The sequence below is a fragment of the Phascolarctos cinereus genome, unplaced genomic scaffold (assembly GCF_003287225.1).
Source record: "Phascolarctos cinereus isolate Bilbo 61053 unplaced genomic scaffold, phaCin_HiC Scaffold_9;HRSCAF=440, whole genome shotgun sequence".
NCBI lineage: Eukaryota > Metazoa > Chordata > Mammalia > Diprotodontia > Phascolarctidae > Phascolarctos > Phascolarctos cinereus.
This window is the reverse complement of record NW_027556402.1, coordinates 242,513,484-242,536,255: the sequence shown is the minus strand read 5'-3', so window position 1 is coordinate 242,536,255 and position 22,772 is coordinate 242,513,484. Positions and strand designations below refer to the sequence as shown.

The window sequence follows — 22,772 nt, the reverse complement described above, 5'->3', positions numbered from 1 at the left end:
ATTAATCAATTTTATCCTATCTCCCAAATTTAAGCTTTAAGCTCTCGAATAAAGGCCAAACTGCCTTGCTCCTCTCAAATCTAAGACTGCTGCCTGGTTACCTGGCCCTTATAACAAATATGCGTAGTCTACAAAAACAAATTTACACATGGGCCATGTCCAATAATGTATGTTTCATTATGCATTTTAAGCCGTCACATCTCTGGCAGGGTGCTTCCTCTGAAGTCCTCTGGCATCGTGGCTTTTCCTTGCACTGGTCTGAGGTCTAAAACCTAAGCATCAGTACTGGGGCTTCCCTCACCAGGGAGGTCCATCTCTCAATGAAATGCAGTACCCGTTTCTAGCCCTATACTGTAATATTTCCACAGCTGCTAGGTGGCACATTGGAGCTAATGAAAGACATGCTGAAAGGAAGACCTGAGTTTGAATCCTGCCTCAGACATTTATTAGTCATGTAACCTCAGGCATGTCACTGAATTTTTTTTTAATCAAAAAAACAGAGATAATAATAGCATCTGCCTCCCAGGGTTGTTTGAGGATCAAATAACAAAATATTTGTAAAGCCATTTGTAAACCTTTCAGGACTATCTCAAATCTAATTGTTATTGTTGTTATACAGGGTGGCCACACTATATTTATGTAGGGTTGACATTTCTATAGCCCTTTAAAGCTAACAAAATAGTTTTTTCTAAAGATTGTGTCATCTGATCTTCATAGTTTCCTAAGGGTGGAGTTATTACATATGTTACCCCCATTTTACAGATGTAGAAATTGAGGGTCAAAGAGGAGAAGTGGCTTTCAGAGGCAGAAATTGATCTCCAGTTTCCACCACTCTAAGTCTAGTATTCTATTCACTGTGTTATAAGTAGATGTCATTGCTTTTCAGAAAGGAAACAACATGGCACATGGGAGGAAGAGGGCTTGGGTCCCTGGGTCCCATCTCTGTGACTCACCGGCTCTGACTTTGGACAAGTCACTTCCCTCTCTGAGCCTGGAGTTCTTCATCTGTAGAATGAGGATAACCTATTTGGAAGGGCTGTTTGGGAGAAAGCTGCTGGTGACCCAGAAAGTGCTGAAGAAACTAAAGCCGTTTCCCACATTTGTTGCCTGAAATGGCACAACAGGAGGCTCTGTAGACCACCAGTCCACTCACTTTGCTTCCTGCAGTTACTGTCCTTATTTCCTCATTTCCTCTTGCCCACATACGGGGCCTGAAGCCTGCCAGGGGTGTTTGGGCCCCAGTGATGAGCTTTCTCTCTCACCCCACTCAGGAATAATGTGTCTGGAGGTAGCAAGGGGAAGACAGATCAGGCTGCGTCAGTTGTGGACTAGAGAGGAGGAAGCAGTTGAGGATGGGAGGAGGGTTGGTCAGGTCCCCTAGAGGCCAGGACTCTGGGGCAGCCCCAGGATTTTCTTTGACTCACATTGAAAAATAAACACATTCTTAGCAATACAATAATCCAAGACAATTCTGTAGGACTTACAATGAAAGGTACTGTCCATATCCAGAGAAAGAACTGGTAGAGCCTTTATGTGGATTAAAGATAATTTTCCTTTTCTTTATTTTTCTTGTGGTTTTTTTGGTCTATTTTCTTTCACAGAACGACTTACATGGAAATATTTTATATGACTGAATGTGTATAACTATGTCATTTTGCTTGCCTTCTCAATGAAGGGGGAGGGGAGGGAGGGAAAGAATTTAGAACTCAAAAATTTGAAAAAAAAAAGAATGTTAAAATTGTTTTTATATAAAAAAGAAAGTTATTTTTGCCAAAAGTGCCGTGATAAGGGTTGGGTTGATTTTGGACTATTTAACAAATTAAAATATCTTACGTTATCTTGAAAGAAAGAAAAAAGGAAAAAGAAAGAAAAAAAAAGCGCACAGCCCAGGAGGACTTGAGTTCAAATTTGGCCTCAGACACTTACTAGCTGTGTGACCCGGGGCAATTCACTTAACCCTGATTGCCTCCAGAAAACCCCCAAAACAACACAATATTATTCTTCTGCTTGATAGAAATGACTTGGCTGCATTACCTGCATTTCTTTTTTTATTTTATTTTTAATTTATGGAATAAAACAAGCATTTCCATAACATAGTACAATAAAAAAGATGATTGTATATGAAATTGCCAATCTGCTATGCACAACTTGCTATTCCTTTCAAATATACAACAAAATTATCATGTAAATTTCTTTTCTCTTCCTCACCCCCCCACTGCCCTAGAGATGGCTACCACAAATAGGTGTGTGTATGTGTGTATATATATATATATGTATATGTACATATATATATATATATGTTTATACACATACAACAAATTAAAATTGAATTATTAATTGAAATAAATTATTCTATACATCTCTTTATCAGTTCTTTCTCTGGATGCAGATAGTGTCTTTCTTCCTATGTCCTTTATAGTTAATCTTTTAATAGACAAATCTTATAATAGACAATAGAATAATCTTATAATAGACAAATAATACTTGTAATAGACAAAATAACTTATTCACTTAAAGTCATTCTAAAAACGATGTTGCCGTTACTGTTTACAATGTTCTTTTATTTCTACACATTTCACTCTGTTATTTCATACGAGTCTTTCCATGTTTTTCTAAGATCATTGAGCTCATCACTTCTTATAGCACCACAATATTCCATCACAATCATATACCACAACTTGTTCAGCCATTCCCCATTACCTGTCTTTCTATCTTTCTCTTCTCTCCTCCTCCCATGGACTAGACAAGGGGCTTTAGAGTGAGAGGCCTCTCCTCTGACTTCAGCCCCACATCCCCATTGGGCTCCTGGACATTTCAGACTGGACTCCTCAAAGACACTTCACACTCACAGTTGTAAAGAGCTCCTCTTCCATCCCTCCCCTCTTCCACATTTCCCTTTTTCTGCCAAAGACATCACCATTCTTCCAAGTTCCTAGGTTCATGCCCTTGTTATTATATTCAGCTCTTCCTGCTCCTCACCTCATGCAGCCAATCAGTTTCTTTCTCTCTCCCTCTCACACCCAATTCCTTCTCCCTACCCATTCAGCCACCCTCTTAGTTTGGGTCTTCATCACTGGTGGCCTGGATGATCACACCAGCCTCCTCCTTGGTCTTCCTACCTCAGGTCTCACCACTCTACTCCATCCTCAATCCTGCTAAAAGTGACTTTCCTCAAGCACAGATTTCACCATGTCACATCCCTACTTAAGAGTCTCTCTTTCCTCTAGGAAATATAAATTCTTATATTCAAAAAAAGTATATTTTCTTCTGTTTAGCTTTTAAAATCCTTCACAACCTGGCCCCAACCCATCTTTCCAGCCCCACTGGAAATTACTTCCCTCTTACACTCTGCGATCCAACTACACTAACCCATTTCCTATTTCTCATGCAGGAAAGCCTTTGCATTAGAATGTCTCCAATGCACTCCTTCCTCACCTCTGTCTTTTAGCGTCCCTCTTTTCCTTTAAAATAATGTTCAAGCATGACCTTTTACTGGAAATCTTTCCTGATCCCCTCAATGGCTAATGCCCTCACTTCTTAATTACCTTGTAGTTAGTGACTTTTGATTTATTCTCTTTCTATTTTTTCCATACATACTCTTTTAGAGTATCCCAAAAATCTTAATGTCCATAAAGCTTTACTAGCTTAAAATGCACAAAGACTTTTGAGACACCCTCTATATGCCTTTGTTGTCTCCTCCATTAGGATGAGAGCTCCTTTTGAGTAAGGATTGTCCCAATTATTGTCTTTGAATCTCCAGTGCAAAGGTGCTTATAGTACATATATAGTATGTAGTAGGTGCTAAATAAACGCTTGCTTGCTTGACCTTAGTTTGAATCTTGACTCTTCCGCTCTTGACTTTGATCAAGCTTTTGTTTATGTGTTTATCTGCAGTTACCATGTCAGAAATTAAAATTTATTAATATCATTACAAAAAGAGTTTTGATCTCATGAACCCTCTGAAAGGGTCTCAGGGCCCTGAGGGCCTTCAATCATACTTTAGGAACTGCTCCCCCAGAGGTTCTCTACAATTTTTACATTTTACCTTGGAGGCAGAAAGGAGATGATTTAGTTCACCCTCTTCATTTTGTGGACCAGATCAAATGGGGAAATCAAATGTTCAAGGTCCCACAAAAAAAATACATATCAGAGCTGGATCTTGAATCCAGATTTGTTTGACCCAGTGCTTTCTGTTAATTTGAGGAACTGTATTGAAAGTGGATGCACTGCTGTTGCCATGGTTGCAAGATTTTCTGATCGCCCACCAGACTTCATGATAGGTGATTGGCCATGACCCTACCTTGTTCAGACTGAAGCTGGCTCAGAGTCAATCTTTTTGCTTCCCTTCCCAGGCCCTGGCCACTGGCTCTGGCGAAGTCCTCCTCTCTATCAGCTACCTCCCCGCGGCCAACCGACTCCTTGTGGTTCTGATCAAGGCGAAGAATCTGCATTCCAACCAATCCAAAGACGTCCTAGGGAAGGGTGAGTGGGGCAGCATTGGCAGTGATGAGTTGTGCCTTTCTGTAGCCCCAGGGGACATGTGTGAAGAGAGCCATGAAGGGATAGGCATATAGGACAGCAGGATTTGGAGTTAGAAGACTTGAGTCTGAATACCGGTTGTACCAATTACTATGCATATGGTTTGGAGAAATTCAGTTATCTCTCAGTTTCCTCATTTGTAAAATGAAGGAGTTGGTTTAGATCAGCAGTTTTCAAACTTTTTGGTCTTAGCCAGGTGACTCAATGGATAGAGAGCTAAGCCTGGGGTCAGGAAGACCTGAATTTTAATTTAGTTTCAGACACTTAGCAGCTGTGTGACCCAAGGGAAGTCACTTACTCTGCCTCAGTTTCCTCAACTGTTAAGTGGAGATAATAATGGTGTCTACCTCCTAGGGCTGATTTGAGGATCAAGTGAGATAATATTTGTAAGCTTAGCCCAGTGCCTGGCATTTGGTAGGCACTTGATAAATATTTGTTTCCTTCCCTGCCTTCTCAGGACCCCTTTGCACTCTTATAAATCACTGAGGACTGACCCCTTCCCCTCAAAGCTTTTGTTTAGGTATTCATCTATATTTACCATTTGAGAAATTAAAACATGTTAATATTATCACAAAAAGAGTTTTGATCTCATGGACCCCTGAAAGGGTCTCAGGGGCCCTGAGGACCCTCAATTGTACCTTAAAAACTGCTGGCCCAGAGGATCTCTACATTTCCTTCCAGCTCTAAGCCTGACTTGCTACCTGTGAAGTTAATTCCCTTTCTGAGGTGGTACAGTGGATAGACTTGAGATTTGGAAGTCCTGAAAGCAAATCCTGCCCCAGATACTTGCTAGCTGTGTGACCAGGGCTAAATCACTTCGTCTTTCTCTGCCTTAGTTTCTTTGTCTGTGAGAGAGTATTAGACTTGATGATTTCTAAGATCCTATGATCCTGGGACTCTTTTTCTTCATCTATAAAATAGAAACATTCCTATCCATTTAAAATTAGTGAGGAGACTGCTAGAGTTGGAGAGAGGAAAAGCTGGATTCCTATTTTGCCGTGGAGACCTATAGCTATGGGAGCAGTTAACCTTTCTCGGCCTCATCTTCTTCATCTGTAAAATGGGTACAATAATAGTTACACTACAGGTCTCTTTCAAGGAAAATGCTTTGCAGAAGTATCATGCACAGGGTCATAGGTCTAGAGCTGAAAGAGACCACAGAGATCATCTATACCAATTCCCTCCCGTGGCCAAGAGAGGTATAACAACTGGTCCAAGGTCTTGCAGGTAGAGACAGGATTGGACTTAGATCCTGTGATTTCAGATATGATGCTCTTTCTAAGGTACCATAGATAGTGGCTAGAATGCTGGAACTGGAATCAGGAGGACCTGGCTTCAAATCCTACCTCAGAAGCAGCTGCATGACCCTGGGCAAGTCACCAAACCTCTTAGCCTCAGTTTCCTCCTTTGTAAAATGAGGGTAGTAACACCATCCACCTTGCAGGGCTATATACTAAATGAGAAAATGGGGGCAGCTAGGTGGCATAGTGGATAGACACCAGCCCTGAAGTCAGGAGGACCTGAGTTCAAATCTGGCCTCAAACCAAACCCTTGACTCTTACTAGCTCTGTCACCCTGGGCAAGTCACTTAACCCCAATTGCCTAAAAAAAACAATGAAACAAAACTAAACTAAATGAGAAAATGTTGAAGTATTACAGAAATGGAAATTATTCTTGTTTATTATTTTTATTGTTATAGGCAGGGAGTTATAGTTGTATTGAAATATACTACAGCTATGTAGGAAGCCCCTTACACATATATACACATTCCCTCTACATGCATACTCACACACATAAATATATGTATGTGTATCTGTGTACACACACACACGTATACATATATACATATACACCTGCATACACACACATGCGCACTCACAGGTGCATACAACACACAGACCCTCATCCTCTTGTAGATTACTTCACATACATTCATAAAACATGTTAAAAGCATACTTTTAAAATTTATAAATGTCTTTATTTTCTATGCCAAGAGCATTTCCTTCTCCCCATCCCACAACCCTCTCTTGTCACAAGAAAAACAAGTCTTTAAAAATGAATGACCCAGCAGTGTGTCTCCCCACCTCTGCCATGCCTAGCATCATAGTCTCCTGACCCCTGGAGTCAAGATTGGTCATTACATTGATTCTGAGTTCAGTTTCTTGTTTTGTATTGCTTTTTATTATCTATATAGCTTTCCTGGTTCTGATTTCTTCAAATTGCAACCACTTATGTAATTCCACCTATAAGAACACCCTGGTTTCCCTGCCCCTGCACACATATCTACTCTTTGGCGAATAATAATAACTAGCATTTATACAGAGCTTTACAGTTGGCAAACTACTTTACAACCCAGGAGGTAGGTGCTATTATTGTTCTTTCCATTTTACGTGTGGGGAAACTGAGACACAGAGTGATGAAATGACTTGCCCAGCATCACACAGCTAGGAAGTGTCCCAGACAGTATTTAAATTCAGGTCTTCTTGATCCCAAGTTCAGCCATCTGGCCACTATACTGGGGACACAACCATCGTCTAGCTTCAGTCTTCCCTCTCTTCAGAATTTGCCAGTTCTCCACCTTCATACCAGCTGAGTGTGTGCGATGGCAGAAGGTGTGTGGGCTAGTTGATTGAGCTTGTGGCTCAGGGAATCTGCTTCTTCGAGGGACCAGAGTGCCTCCTAAAATGGCCTCCTTTCCGGGCCCAGGACCCTGAAACTTTCCGTGCTCGATGCCAGGGCTCCCTGTATCTCTAAAAGTCTCTTCGCCATTGGTACCAGAGTGGACTCATGGGCTGATGATATGGACTTGGAAGGGCCAGGACCACAGAACTGAGAGCAGGAAGGGCCTCAGAGCCCATTAATTTCCACTCCCTTATTTTGGAAAAGGGAAAACGGAGGCCCAGGGAAAATGACTTGCCCAAGGTCACAGCTTATAAATAACAGAGCCCAGTTGAACCCAAGTTTCCTGTCTCCCAATTCACGGATTTTCCCACTAAACCACACATATGAAAAGGACAGGAATCTCTCAGTCATTGCCCTAGAATCTCTCTGAGCTCTCAGAATACAGAATCAGAGCCTGGTAGAACCTCAGAGCTAGAAGCCCTTGAGGGGCAGCCCCTTTCCCTTTGCAGTAGCTCTAATTGTTTGGAAGAAACTAAACCCCAGAGGTGATCAATCACCTGTAAGGGGCAGAATTGAGATGAGAATGCTGGTCCCATGACTCCAAGACTGGCATCTTACAACTTACCCTGGATTCTTGAGCCCCCTTTATAGCTACAAGATGGAGATACTGAGACTTGGCTTTGGAGTCCTTGAATGAATAGTACTGGATGCTTGGGAATACCAGCATCAGCCACACTGATGTAATCCCAAGCCAGGAGACAAAGTCAATTTCACCTTTTTCCTTTCCATCCCTTGCTTCTTTCTCTCTCTCTCTCTCTCTCTCTCTCCCCCCAAGATTGTAAGCTCCTTCAGGGCAGGAACTGTGTTTCTTTTATTAATTGCATCCCCAACCTTTAGCACAGTGCCTGGCACATCATAGGTGCTTAATGAATGTTTATTGGATTTTCTTTATAGCTCACTTCAGGTCAGTTCTCTCACAGCTCTTGTCTCTCAAATATCATTGGCAAAGTGAAACACTAACCACCCAGGGGTGATAATTATAGCAATAAACACTGAGTTGTAATTACTCCCACATTAGCTTCCATAACCCTGAGCTAATTGAAACTGACTCTGGCTGTTAGATTAGGTATGACAATCTATCGTGGCATAATGGGAACTGCGTTAGGGGATCCAGGATCGAATCTTTGCTGTGTGTGACCTGGGTCAAGTCCCTTCCCCACTCTGGGCTTCAGTTTTCTCATCTAGAATATGAGACAATCGGACCAGATGATCCTATAGGTCTCTTCCAACTTTAAATACTATGAATTTCTATATTGGCCATGGTCTTAAAATTCCTGGGAGAAGTTTCTGGCAGTACATACAGAATCCTTTCACCCTCAGGGTCAGGGCGTCTACTTTTGCCCCCTTCAGTGAAATTTGGGTTGGGTATGCAACATGGAACACTTGGAAGTTTGGAGCCTGAAGAGGTTGGTTTGAAGGCTGAGAGGCGAGTGGGACAGAGGGATGAAACTGGTTCTGGGGCTACAGGACCCGGGTTCAAATCCCATCTTAAATACTTCCCATCTGGGTAACCTTGGGACAGGTATTGAACTTATGAGGGCGTCAGTTTCCTCATGTGTAAAATGAGGGTGTTGGAATAGATGGCCATTGATCTGACGTCTATGATCAGGTGACTGTGGGCAAGTAACACCTTTTTTCAGTCTTTGTTTCCCTAGCTGTTAAGTGGAGGATAAGATGACCTCTCAGGGCCCTTGTAGCTTTAAATCTATGAGTGTAGAGCCAAGGCTTATGTTTGAAAAAAAACCTTTTTCAAAGAACAAGAAACAGATGAGAGGAATCCAGGCAGCCAGGCAGCCAAGAGAAGAGTCATCTCAATGGACGTGGAAGGGCATTGAAAACAAGTGAGAGGAGTTTGAACGCAGGCTATTCCCAGCCCTCATTTGTACTTGGACAGTTGCCTTCTCCCCATCCCCATCCTTAGCTCTTTCTCTCTTTTTGGTACAGAGGAACAAGGGCTGACTCAGGATTCAAATCAATGTGTGACCTTGGGCAAGGGCTTAGAAACAGTACCTGGAACATAGTAGACGCTTCACAAATGGCTATTGAGGCGAATTATTGAATTTAAGTCACTTCACTTCCTGGGCCTCAGTTTCCACATCCATAAAATTAGGGAGGTAGACTAGATTGCCTCTGAGATCCCTTCCGACTCCCAATCCATGACCTTATTGTCTCCAGTTCTTAGAGTACTCAGTTGGGAGCCCTCCCCTTCCTTTCTTAGGGAGGCCAGTGGCCTCCTGCTCTCAGGGGCTGGAGTGTTCTTCCTGGGCACCCAATAGTCTTAGCCTACTGTACCTCAGACTTCCTAAGCTCCAGCAGTCCATTGGTCTCAGCCTTTCCCAACAGCAGGAATTACAAGCGTGTGCCACCATGCCCGTCATTCATTCCAGCTTGAAATCTGTGATGCCTAAATGGAAACTACTTAAAATCCCACCAGAAGAACCTCCATACAATATTCTTAGAAATAGATGGATGAGGGGATAGGAACATACGAGGTGAAAAGTTGGATTCCTTTGCCCAATCCCCATATTCTTTGTCTCTGCCAGAAAAGAGGCTGGATCAGGTTACCCCTCAGGTTTTTCCCAGCTCCCAAATTCTAGGATTTTGTGGTTAGTTCCACTCTGTCCCCTGTTCCCTGACTATTGGCTTAGCTGGGGCCCCTGTGGCTCTCTTCTAGACCAACTGGAAGGGACAAGTATGCTGAAACTTAACAAGCCTATCTCTCTTACCCTCCCCTCCATCCTTTGCAGATGTCTCTGTCAAGGTGACCTTGAAGCATCAGGCCCTGAAACTCAAGAGGAAGCAGACAAAGCGGGCCAAGCACAAGCTGAACCCAGTGTGGAATGAGATGATCATGTTCGAGGTGCCCGATGACCTCCTGCGGGCCTCCAGCGTGGAGCTAGAGATGCTGGGCCAGGACGAGGCCGGCCAAAGCCACATGCTTGGCCGCTGTAGCCTGGGCCTGCACTCTTCAGGCACCCAGCGCAGCCACTGGGAAGAGATGCTTAAAAATCCCCGCCGGCAGATCGCCATGTGGCACCAGCTCCAGATGTAGCCCCATGAGGCCTCCACCATGATGCCAAGGCCCCTCCTCCTTGTCTCGCCCACCTTCATCCAGCCATGTCCCTGCCTTCTCCCCATTCCACTCTCAGTAGACTGAGGGCTCAGGAGACCATGGAAGATGCTTGGGAAGGCTGAGGCCCCCAAGGATCCCTGTCTCCATCAGTCAGGACATCCCTCAATGAGCATTTATTAAGCACTCACTGGGTGCTAAGGAAAAGGCCTTTGATCTCTGATCACAGAGCAGATATAAGACCTCGGTGGTCATGCTACTGAGTGCATACAGTGATTCTCTTCCTACTTGCCAAAAAGAAGGGTGAGTTATAGCCCATGTACATGAGACAGCCCACACACAGATGGGCAGACAAGCCCTGGAAAAAGGCAAAGGAAAGCTTGATCTGACAAACATTTCATTATGTTTGAAATGCCTGCTCTGGAACACCATGTTCCCTTTTATTGGGTAAATAAAAGTTTCCCTATTTTTTAATACTTAAAAGAACCCCAGAATGTCAATGGGGAAGGACTTTCAAGGTCCAATCTCCCATCCAGAATAGGCCAAAATGGCCCAGGAATAAATTCTACAGCATATCTGAGACATAGTCTTTCAAATTAATCAAGAAACATCTATTAAACACAGATCCACCTTCTGCTTGAATACATCCAGTGATGGAGAACTCAGACGCTAGGTTTGGAGTCAGAGGGCCTGGGTTTAAATCTCTTCTTAAATCTGCTTCTTAATACCTGTGTAGCCTTGGGCAAGAGAAGTGAAGACCTCTCACTTCTGTAAAATGAGATGGGTTAACTAGACTCTAATAATGGAATTATTAACTAATTAGCATTCATAACTAGACTCTAATTAACTAATCTCTAACATCCCTTCCATCTCCAAATCTATGATCCTAGTGAGGCAACCAACTATTTTTTAAAATAAATTTTATTAATTCCTTTTTGTTTTAAAATCACAGTTCTGGAAATGCCTCTCTCTCCTTTCCAGCTTTAAATCCTATGCCCCTGTGAACCAAAAATAATCTGGATTCCACTTCTGGCCCCATCACTTACTTTCCATGTTAACTACAGGCAAGTCACATCACGCCTCTGGGTCTCAGTTTTCTCATCTGTAAAATGGAGACACTAAGACTACTACCTGCCCTACTGGGTGAGGGAGCCCTTTTGTAAGGAGTAAAGTGCCACAGAATTATCAGCTACCATTATTTATTTAATTGTGTAGTCCTTGAATCAAGCTTCCCTCTGCATTTTGGCACTGTACAGAAGGGTCCACCCATTAGTGAATGGGCAGTTGCACGAGGCTTTGTGACATCCACACCAAACACAATGTCTGAGCTGAACTGATTTCTTGGTTCACATTTATAAGGAGAGTGGCCTCCGTCCAATGTGACTTATTGGCCATAATATTGGAAGACAGCTGTAGTACAGTGGGAGGTCCTGGCTCTAGAGCCAGAGGACACAGGTTCAGAAACCGCCTCTGACATTTACGACCTATGTGACTTTGGGTAAGTCCCCTCCCAGGGCCTCAGTTTCCCCATTGTAAAAACAAAGGGGTTGTCTGATACCCCTTCCAGATCTAGGAATCTCCTTTTCTAGCATAAGAATCTCCAAAGAGCTGGACACATGAAGAGAACATGCATTGTAAGATGATACAGTTGAGTGGACAGAACACCGGGCTATGAGCCCAGGGACACCTAGGTGCTATGTATTCCCTGCCTTTGATTCACTGAGGAGCACAGGGCACCTCCCTTGGTCTTTAATTTTCTTGGTTTGGCCGTATCTAAAATTAGATGAACGATACCTGAGCAGGGTGGAAGTTGTAGGTAGAAGAGATGCCCAGACAGTCTTGGGGGCCTCCTGGAGGATTTTTTTAAATGAGGAATCCACAGTGTTATTATTATTGGCTTGGTTCACTGTCTTTTCCTCCTGATTTTCTAGGAGGAAACATCAGAGAAGCTGTAGAAGTGTGCACAGCTATGGTTTCTAGATCTGAGAGGATGAGCTCAGGTACTCAGAAGTATCTGGACTTTGGAGTCCTAGTAGTCAAACACTTATCTTTCAGTGTTCTAAAAGATGAAAAAGTAGATCCCTTGCTCCAATGGGAAAGATAAAGGCTAGAACTCATAGAATATTTGTGCTTATAAAGTATGACATCAGTGCTAGAAGAGACCTTATAATCTGGAACACAGAGTGCTAAGCCAATTGGGACCTTAGAATGCAGAATATGAATGTCACAGCCAGAACATAAAAGCATAGAACATATAATGTTAGAGTGATAAGAGCCCTTAGAACACAGGATGTCAGAATTGGAAAGGACTTTAGAACATAGAATATCAGAGTTTGGAGGGGCCATAGAACATAGAAGGTCAGAGGTGAAAGGGACCTTTGAACGTAGAAGGTAAGACCTGGGAAGGACTTCAGGACATAAATTGTCAGAGGTGGGAGGGCCCTTAGAACATAGAATGTCCAAGTTGGAGGGGTCTTAGAACATAGAATACTGGAGCTGAAGGGACTTTGGAGATCATTTACTCTATCCTTTATTGAACATATAGGGAAACTGAGGCCCCAAGAAGGGGACAGACTTGCCTGAGCTTACAAAGAGAATGAGGAGCAGCATCAGGACTTGAAAGCACATCTCCTGAATCTTACCCCCTTGCTCGCTCCTGTGTGCCACATAGTAGAGAGGTCAAAATAGCGTGTCACCCCATCTGTAGATCACCCCTGACATCTCCTATTCGAATTCTACTGCTGGAACTTGGAGCCTTTGTTCCCTGCTGCAGAAGTTTCTTGGGAGCTCTCCATTTGTCTTCTGGAATGGGAACTTGATGTACCTGGTAACTGGAGGACTGGCACTGGAGAGAGAGAGAGAGCCAAGGAGCTGGAGCTGGGGAGGAGCAAAGCCAGCCTCTGAGCAGTGACCTTGGTGCAGAAGGTTGTGGAGTGAGAGTGGCCAGACTCTGTGTCTGGATTCTTTTTTGTTCCTTTAATCACAGACGTGCTTATTATTCATTCATGGCCTCTTGGCTCTGCCTCACAGGCATCTTCCCTTTCCCTCCTGTTAATAAGAGAGTGTGTGCATGATAGGGTGAAGCTGTGGGGGCAGCAGTATACATGGCAGCTCAGCCACACAGCAACCTTGACAGCAGCCCAACTAAACCATGTTCCTTGTGGCCTGGCTTGATGAATGCCATCCAGCAGGCCAGCCTGCATCCTAACTGAGCTCTGGTCCCTCCCCACTTGGATCTATTGTAGGCAGAGAGTTCCAGAGGAGTGCTTGGGTGGCTTGATTTCAAGGGTCCCAAGAGGGCTCAACTGACCCTAAAAAAGCTTCCTCCTCCTGGCTTACTTGTGACTAATATTGAAATTAGGGCTTCATTCATTTGACTTAAGGCTTTATCATCTTGTTGAAATATAAACGCAAAGGGAGGGGGTTGGACAAGATGGCTTCTGTGGTACTTTCCAACTCTAGAACTATAACCCTATGGTCTCTGATGTCTTTTTCGGGACTAATTTTATGATCCTATGGTCCTATGATCTCACTGGGAGAGGCTGTTAGTTCTTTATAGTTCAATGTAGTTGAGTTTTTCAGATCCCTTAAAGGGACCGAGTTCAGAGGAGGAAGAAAGTAGAAAGATTAGGAGGCTCCTGGGTCCTATGGAACAGAGGGGTGGGGGAAAAGGAGTGAAAGAAAGAGGAGAAAAGTGACAGGGCCCAGAAGAGGATACTGAGGACACCCAAGAGCAGTCTGTCCAAACTCACAATTTGTTTGTAGGTGCTTGTAAGGGGTGTCCCATGCCTAGTTACAAGAGGAAAGACAATTAGCTCCATTTTTGAACATATTGAATTTGAGGTGCCTATAGGACATCCTAGTCCCTTCTTTATCCATCAGAAAGGGATTCCTACTCAAATTGAGTCTTGACAGAACCCAGCTAAAGATGAAGGGGAAGAGAGGATATCACAGAAACCAGGAGACCCACAGAAGTGGGTAAAGGCAACCCCACTGCCAAGTTCAACTATAAATATGGCCTAGATTGAATTAAGCAGTAGGCTTCTGATGAGTAATTCTATTCATTACCTACCAGTCAGTCAGTCAACAAGCATTATTTAAGCTCTTACTACATGCTTGACACTGAGCTAAGTTCTGGGGATACAAAGAAAGGCAAAAACATATTCTGCCCTTAGGGAGCTCCCATTCTAATGGGGGTGATCACATATAAATTATTAAGTACATTCAAAAGACATGCAGAACAAATGGAAGGTAATCTGAAAGCAGAAGCCACTAGCAGCTTGGGGTGGGGTGGGGAGACTAGGAAAGTCCTACAGAAAGTGGGATTTGAGCTGACTGAGTCTTGAAGGAAGTCAAGTGGCCAAAAAGTGGAAGTGATGGGTGAGGGTCTCTGGCCATGGGAGACAAGCACTTCAAAAGCTCAGAGATGGGTTGGGAAGAACAGCAAGGAGGTCAGCATCACAGGGTCCCTTGGCCCAGCAGATGGAAGAAAATGAAGCATGCGAGCAGAAAGGAAGGAAGAGGCCAAGTTACAGAGAGCTTTAGCTGCTAAATCAGAAGTTCTATATTGAATCTTGGAGATCACAGGGAGACTGACAGAGTAGAGGGGTGACATTGGGCAAATCTGGGCTTTAGAAAAATCACCTTGGCAGCTAGGTGGAGGATGGATTGGAGTGGGGAAGGTCAAAGCGAGAGAGGAAAATTAGAAGGGTATTTCAGTAGTCCAGCTGAGAGGCAATGAAGGCCTGATCTAGGGTGGTGGTTGGGTGACGGGAGAGAAGTACATGCACATACATACATATATACATACATATGTGTGTATAATATGCGATATGTTATATACTATAGATGTGTGTATATGAGAGAGTGAGAGAAATATGGAGGCAGAAACAAGAAGAAATGGCAATGGATTGCATATTTGGGAGTGAGAGAGAATGAGGAGCTGAGGAAGACACCCAGGTTGTGGTCCTGGGTGATTAGGAAGTTGATGGTGCCCTCAACAGTGACAGGAAAGTTGGGAAGAGAGGAGGTGGCACGAGGGGAGAGACAATGAGCTCCATTTGTGAACACAGTGAATTTGAGGCGCCTACAAGACAGCCAGCGGAGATATCCAAAAGGCAGTTGGCGATACATGATGATAGCTCAAGAGAGACTGAGTATGGATGCGCAGGTCTTAGAATCATCTGGATGGAGGCGATAATTGAACCCATGGAATGAGAGGACCCAGGAGAGAACCCAAGGTTAATGTGTGTGTATGTGTATGTGCATGTGGGTATGTGTGTGTCTGTGTGTCTGTGTGTCTGTGTGTGTGTGTGTGTGTGTGTGAGAGAGAGAGAGAGAGAGAGAGAGAGGGAGAGAGAGAGAGAGACAGAGACAGAGACAGAGAGACAGAGAGAGAGAACGAGAGTGATATGAATGAAGAACCAGTAAATGAGACAGAGAAAGAGCAGTCAGATACGTAAGAGTAGAACCAGGAGACAGCAGTGTCGCAGAAACCCAGTGAGGAGAGAATATCCTAGGGAATGTGGCAATGGTCTCAGGTGCCACAGAGAGGTCATGAAGGATGAGGATGAAGAATAGCCCATTAGACGTGGTAATTCAGATCACTGGTACCTGTGGTTTTCTTGGCACCTCTCCAGTGCGCTCACATGCAGTGAAAGGATTCTATATCACATCTGTTTTCAGGTTCATAGGGACCTTAGAGATGACTTGATCCAGACCCTTCATCGAAAAGATGGATATTTTTGAGGGTCAGTCTTGCTGTCCTGTGTCCTGGTCAGATTATACCTGCAGTATAGTGTTTAGTTCTAGGTGTCACGTTGTAGGAAGGATGTTGTTAACTTGGAGAGTATCCAAAGGAGAGCAGCTAGGATGGTGAAAAGACTGAAAAACTTATTATTCAAGGATCATGTGAAGGAACTGGGGATGCTTTGCCTAGAGAAAAGAAGATTCAGAGCAGGACATGTCCTTCAACAGCCAAAAGAATGAATTGCTAATGGTGGAGGGGCAAGTAGTAGAGTTGATATTGTGGGGCAGTAAATTGCTGGTTAAACCCTATCATGAGTTTTGTATTCAGTTTTCTTTTAAAGGGGAATTGACAATTAATAATATCTGGAGAAAAGCAATGAGGATGGTGGAAAGCCTGTCCTAGAAGGGATGGGTGAAGGGATTAGAGATGGATAGTCTGGAGAAGTCTTGCTGGGAATGGGAAGGATTTGGCAGCCATTTGTGGATGGAAGTCACACCTTGACACTGTAAACTTACTTAATTTCTCTGGGCCTCAAGTTCCCTCATCTACAAAAGGAAAGGATCAGACTAAATGATCTTTAAGGCTCTTTCCAGTCCTGGGTCCTATCATTCTATGAAATAAAGTCAGTGAGGAAGAAAGACAACAAATTCCACCAGCCTGGCCAAAGATGGAAAACATGTATACTTATCCTTAAAACTAGAGCTCTGAACATAGAATGCCAGGCTGACGGGGACCTTAAAACAGCAATAAGGGCATAAGGAACCTTAGCATAAAGGGACTCTGAATATTAAAGTAGACAGAAAATTTTCAAAATACAAAGTTGGATTCCAGAGCTGGAAGGCTCCTTTAGCAATTGAATATCCAAGATGGAAGGGAGCTTAGAACATTGAATGTCAGAGATAGAAAAGACTTCACAATGTAGAATGTTAGAGCTATGTTACAGCAGTAAAAGTAGAATGTCAGAGCTGAGAGGGACCTGAAAACAGAATATAGGATGTCGAAACCAAGAGGGACTTTGAACACAGACAAAAAATGCCAGATCTCAAAGGACCCTAAAAGCACAATATTATAAATGAAGGAGGAGCTTAGGACATAGAATATGGGATGTCAAAACTGGGAGGGACTTTAGAACACAGAAAAAAGAATGTCAGATCTCAAAGGACCCTAAAAATAGATTAAAATGGAGGAGGAGCTTAGAACATAGAATAGGGGATGTCAAAACTGGGAGAGACTTTAAAACACAGAAAACAGAAAGTCAGATCTGGAAGGGACCCTAAAAATAGAATATTAGAAATGAATGGGGAGTTTAAGAAGATAAAATGTCAGTGGTAGGAAGGACCTTAGAACATGGAATGTCAGAGATGGAAGAGACTTCACAATGTAGAATGTTAGAGCTATGTTACAACAGTAAACATAGAATGTCAGAGCAGGGAAGGACCTGAAAACATAGAATATGAAATGTCAAAACCAAGAGGGACTTTAGAACCCAGAAAATAGAATGCCGGATCTCTAAGGACCCTAAAATAGCTTAAAAATGGAGGAAGAGTTTAGAACATAAAATATTGGATGTCAAAACTGGGAAAGACTTTAAAACACACAAAAAAACAGAATGCCAGATCTCTAAGGACCCTAAAATAGCTTAAAAATGGAGGAGGAGCTTAGAACATAGAACATGGTATGTCAAAACTGAAAGGGGCTTTAGAATACAGAGAAAAGAATGTCAGATCTAGAAGGGGCCCTAAAAATAAAATACTGGAAATGAATGAAGAGTTTACAAAGATAAAATGTCAGTGGTAGGAAGGGTCTTAGAACATGAAACACCAGAGCAAAATGGGACCTTAGACCATTGTCTATTAGCACTGGGATGGACCTTAGAACATAGCCCATGGAATGTCAGAAGTTAATATTCTACATACCTTGATGTGTATTCATATCTTTAGATCATGAGATGAGGATAAACATTGTGGGACTCATTTCAGAATGTCTTTTGACTTCAGTTCTATGTAGCAAATATTTACTTATCAGTCAACCAGACTTTATAAGCACAACTATGTGTCAGACATTGGGCTGAGTGCCAAAGAGAAAAAATAAGAAAAAGAAAAAAAAAAAGAAAGGCAAAAATAGTGTCCTCCCTCAAGAAGCATATATTCTAATGGATGAGGCCCCATATAAATAACTGGGTACATACAAGATAAAGGCAGAATAGATAGAAGGCAATTTCAGAGAGAAGGCAGTGCAGCTGAGAGGCCTGAGAAAGGTTTCTTGCACAACGAGGGCTTGGGCTGAGTCTTGAGGGAAGCCAGGGAAGTTAGGGGACAGATGAGAGGAGTGGGAGCTCTCCAGGAGTGGAGAACAACCCATGTAAAGACACCTATGTGCAAAGTTGTGGCAACCATAGTGCAAAGAGCACGGGGTTTGGAGTCAGGAAGACTCATCTTCCTGAGTTCAAATTTAGCCTCAAATACTAGCTGTATGATCCTGGCCAAGTCATTGTTTACCTCAGTTTTCCCATCTGTAAAATGAGCTAGAGAAGGAAATGGCAAACAACTCTACTATCTTTGCCAAGAAAACCACAAATGGGGTCACAAACATTTGGATATGACTGAAATGACTGCACATGTGCTAGTTAGTTCAATAAGTCAGCAGTATAATTTGGCAGCTAAGAAAGCTGCAATGTTAGGCCACATTGAGAAGCCTAGAATCCAGGAGTAAGAAGGTGAGAGTTGAGATTCTCTGGTCTAATCACAATACGTCTGGAATATTGTGTTCAGTTCTAGGTGATATATATTAGTAACTATATTGCTAACTTAGAAATAGCCCAGAGGAGGGCGAACAGCATTGAGAAGGGTCTTGAGACTGACAATGTGCAAGTGAGTTGAAGGAGCTGGAAACGTATAAGCTAAAGAAAACTTAGGGGCAGGGTATGATCAGAAATATGCTGGTAAATGTTTAACATCTGGCTCTCTGGAAAAGAAAAAGCATGCATGATACACTTTTAAATTTAATCTACATTATTAACATTTCCCCCATTACTTGAAGTCTAGACAATCAGCTACGTGATAAATTGTCTTGGTTTGTAGCATTTGTGATTTCTGAGGTGCAAATGCTTTCAAAGAAAAGTTAATAGTTGGTTCCTACGAGCTGGTATGAGCTGGCCCCAGCACATCCCTGGGTACAATAGTGGATTTTAAGCATCTGAAGGGCTGTTAATGGAACAGGAATTAGATGAATCCTGTTTGGTCCTAGAGAGTAGAACTAAAGGCAATGCATAGAATTTGCATTTAAATTTGGGCTAGTTGTCTGGAAAAACTTTGTAACAATTAGTGCTGTCCCAAAGTAGGATGCACTATCTGGCAAGGGGCAGCAACCTCTTCACTGGCCATCTTCCAGACAAGGCTGGATGACCCCTTGTTAGATGCATCATAATGGAGATTCCTCTTCACAGGTGTTGTTAGGGGATAGAGATAAGACCTATCATTTCATTGATGTAGAGAACTGTCAGATGAGGAAACTCCTTAGGGATGAGTTGGTCCAAATGACTGCTAAAATTGAAATTCTGTGACTGTGAAACCCAGGTCTCCTGACTCTAAACCCAACACTCTTTCCACTATGCCAGAGGTGTCAAAACCAAATAGAAAAGGATCTCTACAGGTGGCTTTTTGACTTAGAAAAGCACACACTAACATTCTCTATGTTATGTTGTATGTTTATCGATTTTGTTAAACATGTCCCAATTATATTTTAATCTGGTTGGGCTACACTCTCAAGATTTGTGGGCAATGACCCTTTTTCATTACTTTATATGTCCTTGTGCCATGACAAGGGACAAAGAGATCCGATGTCCTTTTGAGGCCCACTTGTCTTTGCTATATTTTCAAGGTCTTTTTCAGGGTTCATATAGAAGATTTTCTAAGATATTCGACCTAGACTCTCAAGGAGGTAATCTGCCAGCCATAATTCATTGCTTATGACTTCTCATATCATTTTGGTAAAAACACTAACTTTCATATACTGAGAATTGAGGCATTGAAGGTGGACCAGCTGTGTGGCAGCTGGAATTTCTGACATGAGCCAACACATTCAGGAATTATTCCTTAAATCATCATCTTTTTACCTGACAATGCTCTTGGGTATGCTGGGCCACAGGGACTTGAGTAGCTTTACCCCCTCCCTCCCACCAAAGGCTCTCTAAGCCTGGCTCTTAAATTATGCCCATTTTTGTTGTCCTCATTGTTCCAAACTTGAGATGCTACAGATAACTTTCATAATAACGGAGAGTGTTGGATGTGAAATCACAGGACCTGAGTTTGAATCCATTTGGAGTTCTTTAAGAGAAGGGAGATTGTGTCTTAGCCATTGGCCCCCAAGCCTAGTATTCATAATCCAGATCCAATTATAATTATCTTGATTTCATTTACAAGAGCTGAATACAAATGCCTCTTGGTATAGTGGATAGAATGCTGGATTAAGAGTCAGAAAGACCTAGGTTTAAGTCCCACCTCAGATACTTACTAGCTGTGTAACTCTAGTCAAACCATCATAGGGTCAAACAATCAACAAGTATATGTTAAGCCCCAGTGATTTGCCAGGTACTGTTCTAGAAAGAAACAACTTCTACTCTCAAGTAGGTTCTCAGATTGTCATCTAGTCCAATCTCCTCATTTTAGAGGTCAAGATACTGAAATAATGGTGAAATGAGTTGCCCAAGGTCACACAGGGCCAAGTTGACCCTGAGACTTCAAGCTCTCTCTTTCCACAGTGCTGTTCTGCTTCCCAATGGCATTAACTTCTCTAAACCTCAGTTTCCTCACCTTTAAAATGGAGAAAACAATAATACCCCTCCCAGAATTATTGAATGGATCAAATGAGATAGTGGATTGTTTTGCAAACATAAAACACCTTGAAAATATGAGCTGAAAAAAAGAATAGGACACTAGTCTTAGAGCCAAGAAGACCTAAGTTTAAGTCCCCATTTGACCACATACTGGATGTAAGGCCCTGTACAATTCGCTTAATCTCTGAGTGTCCAAGGCAACTCACTAAAGCAAATAAATTGCAAAGATGCCCATCTGCATTGGCAGAAGAAGTCACTCACTGGGGATGTGGGGGGGGGTCCCTAAACCAATAAAATCATAGATCTGGTAAAAATTTGAGCTTTTTTATTTTTCCCATTTTGATGTTTGGCTATAAATGGTTCTGGGTCAATCAATTATCATCCTTTCATTTCATATTTGGTTAACTACTGCACTGGTGATTAAAATGACTGATTTTGCAATTGAATCAAAGTGTTGGGATCAAGGCCCATCTGTAGATTGAGTAAATTATTATTATATCATCACCACCATCACCATAATTATTAGAAGGCAGGTTGGTGTAGCAGAAAGAAAGCTGGATTTGGAGTCAGTCAACCTGGGTCCAAATCTTGGAGCTAACATTGCTAGCAGGGTAGACATGGGCAAGTTGTCTCAACTCCAGATTCCTCCAAGCTCCTGGCATGTAAATCAGTGACAAGTGCTCCCTACCTCACAGAGTTGTTGGTAAAGAAAACCCTTTGCAAACCTAAACATGTGATATAAATGTGTATTATTACATTGATGTAATGAACAAGAAAGAACAGTCCCACCATGATTGTCCCTCACTGGAACTCTATCCCAGAGAATTTCCAGCCTCTGATTGTTTCCAGTTGCCCACATGTGAGAAGATCCTTTGTTATGTCATCTGACTATGTGTGTAATGGATTTGTTTGTGGTGGCCCCCAAAGTCAGGGTAATTGACCACATGTAAAGTGAGCACATCATTCTGGGATAGACCCATGTGCATTTCACTATGGAGGAGTTTCTAAAGAATTGAATGAAGGACCGGAATCAGAGATGAGACAATTAAGAGATACCAGTTCAGGCAGGGACATGGTTACCGCTAGAACGCAAAAGAAAATATCTACTCCCTCCAGAGCTCAACTGAGGTCCAGGAGTAGACATGTCTTAGACCATTATGTCTTGCACTGAATCTGAATGGACCAACCACCATTTGCTAGGTAGTTGCTATGGATAAGAGATGCTGTGTGCAGATGTATGTCTATCCCAGATGGGGTCCTAGATGTGAATCCTTCAGTAAAATGGCCAAAAGGAATCCCAGGAAGTGTTTATGCCAGGAACCTCATTGCTGCTGGACCTCAAGGAGTACAAGGTGTGGGAGGTGAATGAAAAGACAAATGGCATTGGGGGATAGGTAGCTGATGAAGAGAGTCCTACCCCTGTGATCCCGTGTTCCTGTTTCCTGTTGTCCATTCAGTGCTGAATGTTTTGGTGTTTGCATTTTAACCACGATCTGAAGCACAAGGAGACAGCATGGGGTTTCTGTTGTTCTTGTTATGTGTCTGGTGTGATGGTGTCAGAGAACAGAAGAACTCTGTGATAAATAAATAACCTTCAACTGGGAGATCTGAGTGATAGCCTCTTTTTTGCCCAGGCTCCAATATCTATCTGTGTTTGGAACTTATTCAATTCAGTACAACAAATACTTTAAAACTATTTTAATTAAATTTTATTTTATTTTCAAATGAAGATCTGCCTTCTCTGCCTCCCACCTCCCCTCCCCACCCACCACTGACAAAGCAAGAAAAACAAAACCCCCATTACAGACATGTAAACTCAGGTAAAAACAAATTCTTACATTGGTATTGTCAAAAGAATAAGCTCAATATGTATTCTGAGACCATCACCTCTCTATCTG

General features: G+C 42.6%; 1 protein-coding gene across 1 annotated transcript in view; it reads left to right on the top strand.

Moving 5' to 3' along the window:
• Positions 1 to 22,478, top strand: part of SYT13 (synaptotagmin 13) — a 69,188-nt gene extending 46,710 nt beyond the window's left edge. The window contains exons 5-6 of the mRNA XM_021009794.2: positions 4,353 to 4,482; positions 9,969 to 22,478. Coding sequence (XP_020865453.1) covers positions 4,353 to 4,482; positions 9,969 to 10,273 — 435 coding nt within the window. The 3' untranslated portion in view covers positions 10,274 to 22,478. The remainder of the gene's footprint in view (positions 1 to 4,352; positions 4,483 to 9,968) is intronic.
• The last annotated feature ends 294 nt before the right edge of the window (positions 22,479 to 22,772 follow it).